The 15,580-nt window shown below is 51.5% G+C and overlaps 1 protein-coding gene across 2 annotated transcripts in view; it reads right to left on the bottom strand.

Annotated features, from left to right (window-relative positions):
- The window catches only part of NRDE2 (NRDE-2, necessary for RNA interference, domain containing), a 33,529-nt gene that overhangs the window by 1,233 nt on the left and 16,716 nt on the right, over nucleotides 1-15,580 (bottom strand). For both annotated transcript variants that reach the window (XM_004584564.2, XM_058655189.1), the window contains exons 6-12: nucleotides 15,098-15,503; nucleotides 13,530-13,663; nucleotides 9,786-9,906; nucleotides 7,081-7,256; nucleotides 4,719-5,105; nucleotides 3,172-4,106; nucleotides 1,840-1,978 (exon numbers count right to left, since the gene is read on the bottom strand). In XM_004584564.2, coding sequence (XP_004584621.2) covers nucleotides 1,840-1,978; nucleotides 3,172-4,106; nucleotides 4,719-5,105; nucleotides 7,081-7,256; nucleotides 9,786-9,906; nucleotides 13,530-13,663; nucleotides 15,098-15,503 — 2,298 coding nt within the window. The remainder of the gene's footprint in view (nucleotides 1-1,839; nucleotides 1,979-3,171; nucleotides 4,107-4,718; nucleotides 5,106-7,080; nucleotides 7,257-9,785; nucleotides 9,907-13,529; nucleotides 13,664-15,097; nucleotides 15,504-15,580) is intronic.

Raw genomic sequence — 15,580 nt, 5'->3', positions numbered from 1 at the left:
GTGCAGGGTCCCAAAGCTTATGGGCCGTCCTCGACTGCTTTCCCAGGCCACAAGCAGGGAGCTGGATGGGAAGTGGAGCTGTCGGGACTAGAACCGGTGCCCATGTGGGATCCCGGTGAGGGCTTTAGCCACTAGGCCACGCCGCTGGGCCCAGTAGGGCTTAGTCTTTAAGAGCCCTTACTCTCCACTCCCCAGGCTGACGCAGGAGAGGCGGTCAGGGCCCTCTGCCAAGCCCTCCAGGGAGCTGCCTGGGGCCTCAGGTCGCTGAGGTCTGACATGCTACTCCCACCGCACCAGTTCTGTGGGCGCTCTGCTGAGACACGGGCAGGGGACCCCAGTGCCTCCAGAAACCTAGACAACAGAGCCACCTGCCAGGATGGCCTCCCTGGCTGTTCAACTGCTCACGGCTCACACGCTCCTGGCTTCAGATCAGCTCAGCTGTGGCCGCTGTGGCCACTTGGGGAGTGAACCAGCAGATCAATCTTTCTATCTCCTTCTCTCAGTAAATCTGCCTTAATTTTTTGAAAAGAATGCCTAGCAAGCAGCACTGCACAGCTGTAATGTTTAGTTTTTAGACCAATACACAAGAGTTAGACAAGTGATGACAACACTCCATCGCTAATCCAACCACATTCTCCATTTCCTCACAGTATCACATGTCCTTAAGTTTAAACAGAAGTACTGAAGTTCTAAACTCTGGCTTGATTTCCGCTGCTCCACTACCAAGGTCTTGATCTACCATTCAGTCTTTGAGGGTCTCTTCATCTTTTTACATCCTAGCATTGTCATTTCAAATGGAAAGGCTCGTGAGAATTTATCTTAGAGAAATATGAGATACATACATTAGACTTGTACACAACAGCCGCCACTGTTGGTTCCTGACAAGTTGCTACGCACTAAAGGTCACCCACACGTGACAGAGCCACCCTAAACACGCAAGAGGCCCACACGACTGTTCCGAAAACACCGGGGTGGTGCTGAGGCACAGCAGCGTAAGCTGAAACCCCTCCAACACTACCACCCCACGTGTGTGCCACTTCAACTCCTAGCTGCTCAACTTGGAATGCAGTTCCCTAACAAAAGCCCCAGGGGTGGCCCATGTCACGCCGGTTGCCTGTGGGGGAGGCCTCAGGGCGTTCCAGACTCCTGCCATGTGGCTACTGGGAAGTGAAGCAATGGATGAAAGTTATCTCTGCCTCACTGCATTTCAAATAAGTGAATAAATCTTACTTTTAAAATTCTCTAAAACTAAACAGTACACTTCTTGGCAATGGATGTATCACAGTAAGTGGGGTCCACTACACTGCCAGGTACCCGACTCAAAGCCAAGGCAATTCAGACCACAAAGCTTGGTTTACGCGCGGGCTTCTAAGTACACAACGCTGCCTTGGAAATGTCTTCTTACATTCCAGGCTCAATTGCAATTGTTTTTTTTCATAAGAACCCAGAAATTCTTTAAAGTGAAATGGCAAAACATTTTGTCTCTTTCATACCAGGCTTCTTAGCTTATTTGCCAAATCACTGACTTAATGAACACACATTAAGTTCTGTTTCAGAAAAGAGCCCAAAAATTACTGTTGAGTTTTCTTCCAGCAAGTGTCTGGAGTAAACACGCAGATCACGGGCCCATTCCAAGACCTCGGAGATCTGACTTAAGTCCCCCAGGGTCCTGTAAGGGCTAACAGTTAAAATGAGGCCCTTCCCAGCATTCTTATTGAACACCCACACCTTCCCATGCATGAAGAAACAAGCAGGGCTCAGCACAAAAATATAGTATAAATATTTGCTTACCAATTTAAGTACATGTGCTGCCGAAGTGAGCACTAAATATTTGCTTACCAAAAAACTCAAATACATCCTCCACAGCAGGGGACACTGGCTGCCATCGTCCCGCCGCAGTGCGTTCTCGAACAGGGCAGTGAGCCGGTGTGTCAGGCCCGTTTCGGGAATCGTGGCATGGACCTCCCTGCCATCCACCCTGTAAGACAAGGTTTGCGTCACAGAAGCACAACACCCCTGCGGCAGCACAGCAGCCAGAGATGCTTCTGGAACAGCAAGCAGCAGTTGCTGCAGCAGACAGCACCAGGGCACGTCCTGCCCCGCAGGAGCGCAGCAGGGGCAGGTGTGACAGGTCTGCTCCGTGGCCACGTGAAGGCCGCTATCCCATGACCCGCCCGACTAAATAGCTCTCGCTCGCTTTCTCTCTCACACACACACTTTGCCTCCCAGTTTTCTAAAGACACCTACCCTTTAATTCACAGGACCTAATTCTACTTTACAGGAAGGAAATTTAAGGCGGATGAAGACTCACATGGAGGGAAGAAAAAAGCCCATCAAATGAAACACTGCTAACAAGGCATTTCTGTCTCATTTATAAGGTCGGGGTAAAGCCACAGCAAAGATTCCAGGGAGAATCATGAAGCCTAAGCTTGCAGGCTCCTGAGACTCTAACTCACGGATAACCACCACTGGGTTAAGTGCAGGCAGCGTTACCCCGCAGCACTGGGGAAGCTGCCATTTCAGATGCCCGCCTTGGAAGGGCACTGCAGCGCCAGCTTCCTGCCAAGGCATCCTGGGACACAGCTGCTGATGGCTCCAGTGCCTGGGCCCCTGCTATGCATGTGTTAGGCACCAAGGTTCAGGCCTGGCTATTGGCAGGCATTTGGGGACTCAGTGGATGGAAATCATCTGTCACTGCCTTCCAAGTAGATGAAAATAAGCGGGCATTGAACCATGCCACTGTCACCAGCAATGACAGGCAGCGGTCAGAAGCACTATGAACTCTCCCTGTGTCGCTCAACGACAGAAGAGGAACCTGGGAGAGAAGTGAGGGGACCTGCCCAAGGTTGCTGAGCAGCAGGTGGAAGGGCTAGCCCTGGACTCCAGAGCACCGACACCCAGGGCCCATGCTCCTCACCAGGTAGCGCTCACGGCAGCCTCTTGGGTGCTCGGGGCCATTCCCCGGCACACACATGTTCCCCCAGGAGTCCTGAGGGTGCAGCCCAGGCAGACAGCCACCTAACGAGAGATGCTGCTACCTTGTACACATCTCCATCTTCCAATACCCAGAGCACCGCGGGTCCAGGCCCCGTGCCTCCACAGCTGTGGTCCTAAGACCTTGGGAGGCGCTCGGGGGGTTCCAGGCAGGTTTGCGGGACGGTCTGTGATTACCTATGCACAGTCTCCACCAGCTTCCGCCTCATTTGCTCAGCTTCAATTGCGAACAGCCAAGGCTCCAAGGGCTTGGCCGACCTGGTGATGGCAGCAAAGAATCTTCTGGTCTTGCTGGCGCTGTGGGACTTATTCTGAATCTGCACGAATGACCTCCAAAGCACCTCGTTGCCGGGATACAGCGTGAGGGCCTCCACGAGGGCCTCTCGCAGGGGCGCCAGGGGGTACACACTGACTCGCATGTGGAATCGCAGCAGACCCGTGTGCATCAGCGTGACGGCTTCAAGAACTCTGCTCGGTCCCGGGAGGCCCGCCCTGTCCTCCAGGCCAGAGCCTTCTGGAAACACAGAGCCCTTCAGTTTGACAAGCACCTGCTCATAGATCCGCACAGCAGCCTCGATCCCTACAGTCAGGTACTGGAAGAGCATAAAGCATCTGGCCACGCTGACGAGGCAGGCGAAGGAAGCGGCAGCAGCTGGAGTGGAGGCACACACCTCCCCCAGACTGTCCTCCAGAGCATGCGCGTAAGCCTTCCGAGCCTTCAGGATGTGCACGGCCAAGACCTGCCCGCCGTAGGGGCTGTAGGGACTGCTCTCAGTCAGGCGGGTTAGCACGTGCACAGCCCGGGCCGCGGCGGACCCGCGCGACTCAGCCGAGAGCTCTGCCTCCACCTCCAGTTGGGCGTACAGCAGACTAAGCTCGCAGAGTTCATGGTTCCTCAGCTCTCTGCTTCCCACCAGGCTCAGGGCTGTATCAAAAACTTTTCTGGCATCCTCCGTGTTGCCAAGCAGCCACTCCAGATGTGCGTACTGCTTCCAGAGGCAAAAGTTGTTGCGGTTCTCTGGCTCCTTAAGTAGATTCTTGGCTAGTTTTTTGCAGTTCCTTCCCTGTGATTTCAATCTCTTCTTATTTTTGGTGTGCAGGCACCAAATGACCTGTAAGCCAAAGAAAAAAAAACAATGCCTCCAAGGCTGGGGTAGCTGTGAAGCAAGCCCCTATGCTACCCAGAAAGCCCTGGCAGCCGAAAAGGCAACGGCATTTCCTCCTCGTGTGTTTGAACTGATGCTCTGAGCAAGGAAAGAAATGAGGACTTCCACGGGGCACCCAGGCCGACACCCCAGGGTTTCCATCTGAAATCTCCATAAACAATGCTCTCTGAACACACGTGGTGACCATGTTATCAGACCTGTGTGTTTAAGCAAAGCTTGGCAGTATCGGGCATCTAAGAGTCAATACCAATGGTGACCAGCAGAGGGCACAACAGAACAATTTCCAGCCCAGACAGTGAGAGACAAGTAGCTTATTTTATCTATGCTAATAAGCCCCTAAATCCTCTAACCCTGTTTAGGCTTAACACTAACTGCTCAGATAATCACAGGCATCTGTTAACACCAGACTCAACACAACTTAGCCCAGAGTCCCTGAGGAGCTGGACCAGCCCCACCTTGCTGCCTGGGTCGTCCCAGGGGCCTAAAGCAGACAGGGAGAGCTCTCTGACCTCCCTGACAGACACCCACAGGCCGCTGCAGAGGGAGCTGCTGGGTTACCTTGGCAGTCTCGTACTGCAGCCAGGAGCTACACAGCTCAGACTTCTCCTTGCCTGAAAACAAGGGCAGCACGAGGTGGAAGATGTTGCGGATAAAGTCCTCCCCGTCACGACTGTGACCACGGGTCCATCGACGGCCACCCAGCGGGTCCATGTGGCCAACACAGCTGACGCCGGAAAACGGAGAGCTGAGGAACGTCAAGGGCTTTGCATCATGAAGTCCATGGTCAAAGATGCTGTTCTCATCCATAGCCAGGTAAAGGCAGGAGGCAGGAGGCACGAAGCCAGAGGGTACGCCCAGGAACTGGAGAAAGGCCTCGATGAGCCGGAACTGAAGATCGGGACTGCAAAGTCTGATCAGGGACTGTCCAATATCATCAAACAACACCTGCCAGGAAGCGGAAACGCCGAGTGACCCACTGAGCCAAGCAAAGCTTGCAGTTCAATGTGCGGGTGTTAATAACTCAATGTCATGGTGTTTTAGATCAGCAGAAATTAAGTTGTCTGCAAAATCCAAGAAAAAGCCAGAGGGGACGTGGCTCTGCCCCGGGGCGCGCTGTGGCAGAGGCACGGCTGCAGCATGCTAAGCCAACAGCCCTCTGGGCCTCGCTGGATCGCTCCCCAAAGCACCCGTCCCCCTCTGAGCTTGCTCTGAACCACTACAACTATGGAAGGGAAGATGAGAATGCCATAATTGACAGCTTTTGGGTACAAGATGGTTTCAGGAAATGAGAGATGGGCTCAAGCAGGGAAGCAGGCGCGAGGGAAGTCAGCCAGCCACAGCAGCAACAGACCTCCCCTAAGAGCAGCTGGCAGACGTTCCCAGCTCTACCGTGAGGCCGGGGAGACCACCCTGGGTCTCCAGGCATTGCCTAGCACAGTGGCCTTCCTGGCGCTCAGCAAAGAACATGAGAATGAAGAATGGACTGCCTGGACTGAACTCAGTGACCTGCAGGTTCTCCACCTCTGCCTTGGATCTGACCAATGACCACAACTCCCCACGGCGGCAGCTGGCTCCAGAGACCAGCTCCCTGAGGATGCCTAGGAACTCCGTGAAATCCCCCACACCACTGAGATCCCACTTTTCCTTAAACCCTCAGCTTCAGCTAGCAAAGGGGACTCCCACGGAGATGCTTCACTGTGCGGGGTTTCCCTGAAGTCGCCCTCTTCCTGCCACACAGCCCGCTTTCAGGTCCCACTCTTCTCTGTGGGCTCCGTGCAGCCCCGCTGTCCCATCCCAACTCCTCCCATGGGGCTTCACCCTTGCTCACATGTTATATAGATGCTCCCGGATCGCACAAGAATGTCACCGGGACAAGCACTGTTCCCAGCACCACCGCAGGCACCGAAGCTCCCTACCTGCACACAGCCTGCTGCTACAAAAGCCTGGAGATGTGAGGCCAGTGTGGTGGCTCAACTGGCTAATCCTCCACCTGCCAGCATCTCAGATGGCACTGGCTCATGTCCCAGCTGCTCCACTTCTTACCTAGTTCCTGCTTGTGGCCTGGGAAAGCAAAGGAGGACGGTCCAGAGCCCTGGACCCTGCACCCGCAGGGGAGACCTGCAGGAAGGTCCTGGCTCCGGACTCAGCTCCTGCTGCTGGGCTGTTTGGGAGGTGAGCCAGCGGATTCAGATCTTTCTCTCTCTCTTCTCCATAAATCTGGCTTTTCAGTAAAAATCACTAAATCTTTAAAAAAGATTTCAAAAGCCTCTGGATTCCTATGTGTCCTACGTATAACATGTCATGTGCTCTGGAACTGTCCCTGTCTTGTGAAATTGTATCCGTTCAAGGTAACAAAATATCACTTCGTCCTTCACATGAACACAGAAACTCCAGAGTTGCTGGCCACTAAACACAGGATCGCGGAACAACCAGCAGACCGCTCGGGCCACGGGCTCCAGGCCTGGCACACAACAAGTTTTGTTTCGTTTTTGTCTGTTTTTTCAACAGGTGTTTCATGAACACCAGCTACCCTTCCGCATATCAGGCCAAGTCTGACTGTTCCAAAACGGACTCCACATCCTGTCCCGAGTCTTCTGGAGTCAAATTTAGAGTCACGTCTTTCCAGAGCCAGAGTAGGGAGTGGGAAAGCCGACACAGTGGAAGATCTGGGACAATGATTCCTGTTTTCAGAACCTGAGCCCACAGGTTTCCAGGTTAAAAATTCACAGCCTGCCCAGTGCTCTCCAGCAGGCGACTGCGCGCCCCCTGGTGGTCAGCGACTGTCACGGCCAGTGCTGGCAGGCTCCTCAGCAGGGCCCATCAGACTCCCTGTGGACATGAACTCAAGCAGGTTGGCCTTTCCCAAGCCCACACAAGTTTGGGGAGCCCCCTCACTCAGACCATGAGTCTGCATACGTGCCTGCCTCTCAGGGTCCTCACAGTCTTCCTCCGTTTGCTTCTTGGTCTTATCAGGGTGCCAGGGCTGCCAATGCCTCTGCTCTCGGGTGCGCTCAGCAGCAAGCCAGATCTGCCACCTGGGCAGAGTCTTATCTCGTATCTCCTGGTCATCCTCTTCTGGTTCATCATCATCCTCATCTAGACAAGAAGGAAACTTCTAGTTCACCTAAGGGGCAAAAAAACAAAACAAAACCCACCTTCGCTACCCAATCTGCCTGCTGGGCCAAGAACTGCGCGGGCAGCTGGAGGGCCAACCGAGTCTAAACCACAGCATTCCAGGGCACTGGCTGGCACTAAGGGACTCTCCTCCAACGAGTTGGGGTCCCAGGAGGAACAGGCAGATAAGCAGATGCCATCAGACAGCTTGTAGTGCTATCACAGAATTATGATAGAAATGAAATTAGACAGCCCCCACTGCACTGCGAGGTTTTTCTACAGTGGCACGGCCATCAGCTGACCTTTTGGGTACTTTAAATTTAATTAATAAAGGAGCTGAACTTTGTAAAATTTTATTTTAAATAATCATATATGGCTAGAAGTACCAAAACATTCAGAATGCTAAATGACACTGAAGAGCTCAGCATGGGGAAGATATCTAAGACTGCTTTGAAAAACAAAGTTACAAAGAGACAAGACATACAGATCTACCCCCACTGGTCTGCCTCCCTGATGGCCACGACCACCAGAGCGGGGTCCAGTGCTAGGAATTTGATCTGAGTCTCCCACATGGGTGCTACCTCGGCTGTTTTCCCAGGCACATTAGCAGGGAGCTGGATCAGAAGTGGAGCAGCCAGAACAAGAACTGGCACCCACATGGGATGCCCCACCACAAGCAGACATTTAGCCTGCAACACCACAACACTGGCCCAAGATTTTCTTAAAACATCAGAATTTTTAGCTAGTGGCCTTACAGTTAATTGTTCACTAGAACTCATTAAAAAAAACAACAACAGGGCTCAGCAGCGTGGCCTAGTGGCTAAGGTCCTCACCTTGATCCCATATGGCCACTGGTTCTAATCCCGGCAGCTCCACTTCCTCTCTGTCTCTCCCCCTCTCAGTATATCTGACTTTGTAATAAAAATAAAATAAATCTTTAAAAAAAAAAATTTAAAAAAAAACCAACAAAAATTATCCCTCCCTCTAACTTTAAAATAAATAAAATGAATCATTAACAAATTTAAAAATAAGAGGCTGGCCCTATAGCACTAAGCGCATTAAGATGCCAACATCCTTTATGAGCAGTGGCTCAAATCCTGGCTGCTCTGTTTCTGATCCAGACCCCTGCTACTGTGCAGGGGTGGAAACGGGGTTAGAGGGCCCAAGTCCCTGGGCCTGTGCCACTCATGCAGGAGACCTGAAGTGTAGGCCCCTGGCTCTGGCCTGACCCAGGGCACTGAGCCGGCAGACACAAATTCCCTCTCTCTCCCTCTCCTTCCTCTGTTCCTCTCCCCTCTCTCCATCCTTCTCTCTCTTTAGCTTTGCCTTTCAAATAAATAAAATGAACCTTTTTAAAAAAAGTCACATCGGGATATACTTTGCAGAATGCAGGCTGAGTCATCTGTAAAGTGTAATATTAAGCAACAAACCAGTGAGATACATAACAGGGCCCATATAAAATTAAACATGCACTTATAATTACTACACCCATGGGTTTGTGTAGAGGACAGACTGGAGACAGAACTGACCCAGCAATTGCAAGCTGATTGGGGTGAGACTGTGCTGGACCACGTACTGGCAAGCACACACAAAAATCAGGTCTGGGATCACCTCAGGTAAGGTTTCTTTGGGGGATCCCCCAATTGAACCACTGGACTCAGAACTCCAACCATGGAATTGCAGGGTCCATGGCCCAACCGTGGAGTGCATTAGTCAGAGCTGGGCTTCCTCAGTGCCTTAGACAAAACAGTGGACAGCACAGCCAGTTGCACATGGAGGATACAACACGAACATTGGAGCTTGCAGAGGACACCTGGTACCATAACAGAGGATGGAGGACAGAACAAATATCAACTACCCCAGGCAAGTGTTGGCAGTAACTGGGCAAATGGAGACACTAAGGTGGACTATGTCAGCCAGTGGACTCTGGAGAGAATTCATCGTGCTAGCAGTGGTGAGACTGGCAGTAATTCAGAACTGTTGGACTATCAAAACCACTTGAGCAGTGCCCTCAGAGAATGCCCACATCGGGGACCCTGGGATGGTCGGGAGGTGTAGCTTCTCCCTTTATCTCCCCTCTTCCTCCAGATACAGGAATGAAAGACTAGAATGTGGAAACAATGTTCTTACCCACTTTCCTGCAGTACTTGACCCTTTGCACCCCAATTAAGTACGTAAAGATCATAAAAATTTTTTTAAAAGAGCCTGCTATGGGTTCCCTGGATTTTGAGTCCTGCCTGCAGCTGCATTCACAGGGTCATACCAAATGATTTCATGGTTTACAGTCTGAAGGCTGCATGTTTCCATCCTTGCGAAAAATGACTTCTCTAGAGACCCCAATCCCCAGAGGCAGAGTACTGCGGGGAGGGACACGGCCGCCGATTCTCCCAGTTGACATTTTGTGGTTTGCACAAAGTTCTTAAGCCACTAGCAGTTTACAAACCATCAGGAAGCAGTAAAAACAAATCCCACAAGAGAAAGCCACATCCACCTTCACGGAGAGTGCCTCACCTGGGCTGATGACCACCCAGCCACCGCGCTCCTGCTGGTGCATCCACGCCCTCCAGCCCCGGGCTCCCTTCTCCCCAGCTCGGGGCTCGCCGCTATCCCAGAACGGCTCGAAGAATTCCACCTGTTCAAGTGCAGAAAGCAGCAGTTAGGCCTACCTTGTACAAAACCGTCTGTCACTGGGCAATCAGTGCTGGTGGGCATATGTGGGGCTGAAGGCTCCTGAAATGTCAGCCGTGAGTCTTCAAAACAGATCCATGACACCCCCCAAAACAAAAAAACATCTGGTGGGGTGGGCAACGCCAAGAAAATCACCCTCCCTGCATGACGGCATTCACACACAAGTGTGGGCTGGACCTACTGAGCCTGACACAACATGGTCACCACGATGGACCCGATGCTGCCGAGAGATTACACAACCAGCCATGGAGCAGCAAGAAGTGTCTGCAGCTGGGGAGGAAGGAGAGCTCCTGGGGTAGCCTTGTGGCCTAAGCTGCTGCCTGCAACAAAGGCATCCCAGGTGGGTGGCACTTTGTGTGTCCCAGCTGCTCCACTTCTGATCCAGCTTCCTGGCTTACGTCTTGCTCAGCTCCAGCCACTGTGGCTATCTGAGGAGTGAACTCTTTCAAACGAGCAAACCTGAAGGGGGGTGGTGGGAGGAGAGGGGCAGCGGTTGCCTAGTTTTAATCCTGTCAGGCCATCTACCCAGAGATGGCAGCACTGCCTGCCGCCCTGGTCCCTGAGGCCCCTGACCAGTGACTGCAGTCCGGTGGCTTCCACACATTGATGACAGAAAGAGGATGGAAGCTCACTGGGCCCGCCTATCAGGTCACTGCCTTCCTAGCAAATAGCCCAGAGCTCCATGCAGTTCTAAAAGGGAGATACCCAGTGAGTACAATGCTCTGTATTTTCTTTTTCTTTTTTTTTTTTTTTTAAGATTTTATTGTTATTGGAAAGCCAGATATACAGAGAGGAGGAGAGACAGAGAGGAAGATCTTCCATCCGATGTTTCACTCCCCAAGTGACCACAAAGGCCGGTGCGTGCCGATCTGATGCCGGGAACCAGGAACCTCCTCTGGGTCTCCCACGCGGGTGCAGTGTCCCAAAGCTTTGGGTTGTCCTCGACTGCTTTCCCAGGCCACAAGCAGGGAGCTGGATGGGAAGTGGAGCTGCCGGGATTAGAACCGGCGCCCATATGGGATCCCGGGGCTTTCAAGGCGAGGACTTTAGCCGCTAGGCCACGCCGCCGGGCCCAATGCTCTGTATTTTCAAGGCTGCCCAGCAAGCTCCTCCTTCATTTGCTTGGACACGGGGTCTGCAGCATGTGGTGGCCATTTGCCGGCAATCCCCAACTGCCCACAGGAGAGAACACAGGCAGAGCAGTGAACAAGGACAGGATCATGTCACCAACTGACAGCAGGACTCCCAACATGAGCCAATGGCCCACTCCACCCAAGACTGTAAGAAATCTTCGGAAGAAAATAAGCAGGTTCCAACAGCTGCACCATAGACTATGAAGCACAAGTAATTCCAGCCCAAGTCTAGGAATCACCTGCTCCGAGGAGAGCGCCACCTACAGGGTAGGGTGTGAATGTCCAGCATGGTGGGTCTGACTGCAGGTGCAGGTGGAGGCCTCAGGAAGGGGTCCTGGACAGACCACAGCCACTCCTCCTACATCTGGCTCTCGGAAGAGTGATGGAAGAAAACGAACGCCCTCAAGAAAGAGAACTCCATTTTTGTTTAATCATGTGCTAAGTGCTTATAACCAACTGGTTTATTCTACAAAAGTACAGACCAGCAGTATCAGGCTGTTATTGATGCTGCGCTACTAAGCTTATAACAGCAATGCCACTCAGCTATTAAAGCGACAGGAACTCTGCTCTGTAAGGAGCAAGTGTCCGCACTCGTCAGGTGAATAGCGGACCAAGGATCACGGCTCGGGGACCTTTAGAGCTGTGGTCTTCCATGTGCCAAGTTGCAGGCAGTGTCCTCGCAACCAGAGAGCATGTCTCAGGAAAGGGGTGGGTTATGTGGCACCTGGATCCTGAGGCACGCTGCTCCTCACTCAGCTGAGTATCGCTTCCACAGCACATTATATTTTTAAAATATCAAAGCACACCTTTCAAAAAATCTATTTTACTTATTTGTAAAGCAGAATTGCAGAGAGGGAGAAAGATCTACATACTCTGATTCGCTCTCCAAAAGGCCAAAATGTCCTTGGCCAGGCCAAAGCCAGAAGCTTTATCTGGGCCTCCTGTGAGGATGCGAGGGCTAAGGGACCTGGCCATCCTCCACTGCTTTCCCAGGCACATTAGCAGGAAACCTGTTTAGAAGTGGAACAGCCAGGACTCAAACCAACGCCCGTCAGGGGTGCCAGGATCACAGAGAGCCTCTTTAACCCACATCACCACATGTCTTTAAATTACTTGATCTGACTTACTAATAATCAATTAAATCAACATTAACAGATACAATTTTCTGACACAACTTTGTCTAGAGGCACATCATAATAAATCATGAGCTGACAACTCGTGAAAATTCCACAGAAAGAAGAGCTCAGCCGCATCTTGCCAGATTTGCCACGCTTCACACACGTCGTCTTCCAGCAGAACTTTGCAAAGTTAGAAGCTGAGATTTCTTCAGTGGAAAAGAGCAGGGACAGGTTTCTAATGTGCACAGTCCTACAATGAGCAATGTTGGCTTATCTAAAAGACTAACTCTCTCCACTGAGACGGGCACTGACAGTGCACCTATACATAATTCATTTCCAACTCCAGCAACACTCTTCAGTAACGGAAGGGTCAACTGGGAGAAATGACACAGGCCCAACATAGTAACCTGTAGTTTAAAATGTCACAACAGGGGCTGGCATAGTGGGGTTCAACAGGCTATTCCTCAGCCTGCAGCACTGGCATCACATATGGGTGCCAGTTACAGTCCTGGCTGCTCTCCTTTCAATCCAGCTCCCTGTTTATGGACTTGGAAAACAGTGGAGGATGGTTCAAGTCCTTGGGCCGCTGCAACCCTGTGGGAGACCAGAAAGATGCTCCTGGTTCCTGGCTCTGGATCAGCTCCGCTCTGGCCATCATGTGACCATGATGACGGGAGATCTCTCTGTGTCTATCCTTCTCTCTGTAAATCAGCCTTTCAAATTAAAAAGTAATACCAATACATCTTTTAGAAAAAGGTCACAGCAGGTTAAGTCACGCCGCGCTGCTGGCATATTGTATCAGAGTGCTGGCTCAAGTCCCAGCTGTTCCGCTTCCAATCTGGCTCCCTGCTCGTGTGCTTGAAGAAAGCAGAAGATGGCCCAAGGACTTAGGCCCCTGCCACCCACAGAGACCCAGATGCCACTCTCGGCTCCTGGCTTCAGCCTGACCCAGGCTTGGCTATTCCCAGATCTGGGGATGAACCAGCAGGTGGAAGCTCTCCTTTTCTTTGTGCCTTCCAAATAAACTCAGTCAGTGAAGCGTCACAACTGTCATCCTATTAGCAGCAGCTAGCATTTAAACTACAGTCAAAGTAAGAATGCAAGAGACCTCAGCGAGCCTACATTTATGAAGGGAGGATGAATCTCCTTTTACCTAATCCAGATCTCAGTACTTTCACTATGTAACTTTCCTTGGATCATTGGAGTACCTCTGAGAAATCATCCTCAGTACTGGAAAATGGTATGTGATTCTAAAAATGTTGACAGACAACGAGAGGGAATGAGAGAGGCAGGTATCGTGTAAGCAGACATGGTACCTGCACTTTGGTGGGCACGTCTCGCACACTGTCAGGTTTGAAGAAGGTGAAGTCGATCATGGCCTGAAACAAAGAGGTGGCCTTCTCCGAGTGGCCAGCCTGCCGCAGGAAGTGGCACTGCTGAACAAAGAGTGCTGTAACCAAGAGAACACAGGAAGAGTGCGGTTGGTCCCACGGCCAGAGACCCCAACTGCTCACGCACACAACGGCACAGCAACATCTCTGGCCTGATGTGACTGCTCTGTCTTCAAAGCTGCGATGCATACATGTCCTGAGGTCAAAGGGGTCACAAGCAGAAGTATTGAAGGTCTGAAACCATCAGAGATACAAACAAATCACACAGAGAAAATACAACTGGTCAAGGAATGGTCAGAACGCCGGCTATCACATTCTCAAAGCCCACTATTTCCAACAAAGTTACAGAAATTCAATGACATCATAGATTTCCACCAGGGAACAAAGCTCTCACTCAGTGCATCACCAGACGACATCACACACCAGCTCCATTGACAGGTTCTGGGTGTGCGACTCTGGGTTCATCTTCTTGCAGCACAATTCCATTTACTAAATAGCATGAAGATGGAGTGGACGTTAATCTGTGGTTAAGATGCCCATAGCTCACGTAAGAATGCCAGGGTTCAAGTCCTGGCTCCACTCCGGGCTCCAGCTTCCTACCAATGCAGATCCGGGGAGGCAGTGCCGGTGGCTCAAGGAACTGGGATCCTGACACCCAGTGGGGCGTGTGGATCCAGTTCCCTGCTCCTGGCTTTAGCCTTGGTTCAGCCCCAGCTATCTCAAGCATTTCAGGAATGAACCAGCAGAGAGGACTCTAACAAAAACATTAAAAAAATGATAAACAGCACCGGGCCCAGTGCAATAACTGAACTAAACACCTCCTGGTGTTCATGTGGGCATTAGTTTGTGTCCCAGCTGCTCTACTTCTAATCCAGCTCCCTGCTTACGCCCTCGGATAACAGTAGAGAATGGCCCAAAGCTTTGGGACCGGGTACACACATGGGAGATCTGGAAAAAGCTCCTGGCTCATGCTCTCAGGCCAGCTCAGCTGTAGCCACTGTGGCCATTTGGAAAGTGAACCAGCAGATGCACAAAATGTTATTCTAGGTTCCTTTGAGACAGCCACATGTGTTAATAGATTACATCAATAATGTGTACCTATGCAATGATGGCTCCAGTCAAGTGGGACTCTAGTGAGTACATTCCCATCTGACACTCTGGAACTGAGTGACACACGCACAGCAGTGTCAGCAGAGGATGCCATCAATAGCCAATGCGGCGAGAGGTTTGACTGTAGTTTCTTGGTCAAAAAGGAAAACCGGAATGTGTTGTCAGTGAATTCCCCTCACCATACTGGCTCTGATGGCCCCTACACACCAGGGGAGCTGGGGAAAGGGAGGCAATCCATCAGCATCAAGGTTATAGTGCTTCTTTTTAAAAATCAGTTACACCAGCTGATTGAGATTTTGCAAACATGCACCACAAATAAGTTTTCACTTTCAATGGAGTCAAAAGAACATCCCCCAGGACACAGGATCTGGTCATCTCCTTACCGAACATGGCCTCTTCCGTGCCAGGCAACGCCGGGTGAGACAAGACACTGCCGTCCTTCACGGCAGACAAAGTACTCAGGCACTTTCCATAAAGACTGTGAATCTTCGACACCGAAAAGGTGCTGAACTGGCTCTGGCAAAACAGAAGGTACTTCTGCCAAAGGGCTGCGTTATTGGGGTGTAAGAAGATGAGCTTCTGCCACTCTTTGACCAGAGCAGGGGGCTCCCAGAACTCGGCACAGAGCTGCAGCTTTGCCAGCTTGAGCTCCACACTGCTCGGGTTGCTCTCGATGGCCCGCTCCAGGACAGCCAGCTTCTTCTCCAGGAGCAGCTTCAGGGACTTTCTCCGCTTCTCCTGCTCGCCTTCCTCGATGGCATACAGGCCGGGACTCCTGATTACCTCATCCTCAATAAGCAAAAACGTGGTGTCAATGCAACCGCGGATTCTTATTCAACAACGCCTTCACAGACTTACGCACAGCC

This window comes from Ochotona princeps, chromosome 26 (assembly GCF_030435755.1).
Source record: "Ochotona princeps isolate mOchPri1 chromosome 26, mOchPri1.hap1, whole genome shotgun sequence".
NCBI lineage: Eukaryota > Metazoa > Chordata > Mammalia > Lagomorpha > Ochotonidae > Ochotona > Ochotona princeps.
Note: the sequence above shows the minus strand (reverse complement) of the source record. Positions and strands in the feature narration are given on the sequence as shown.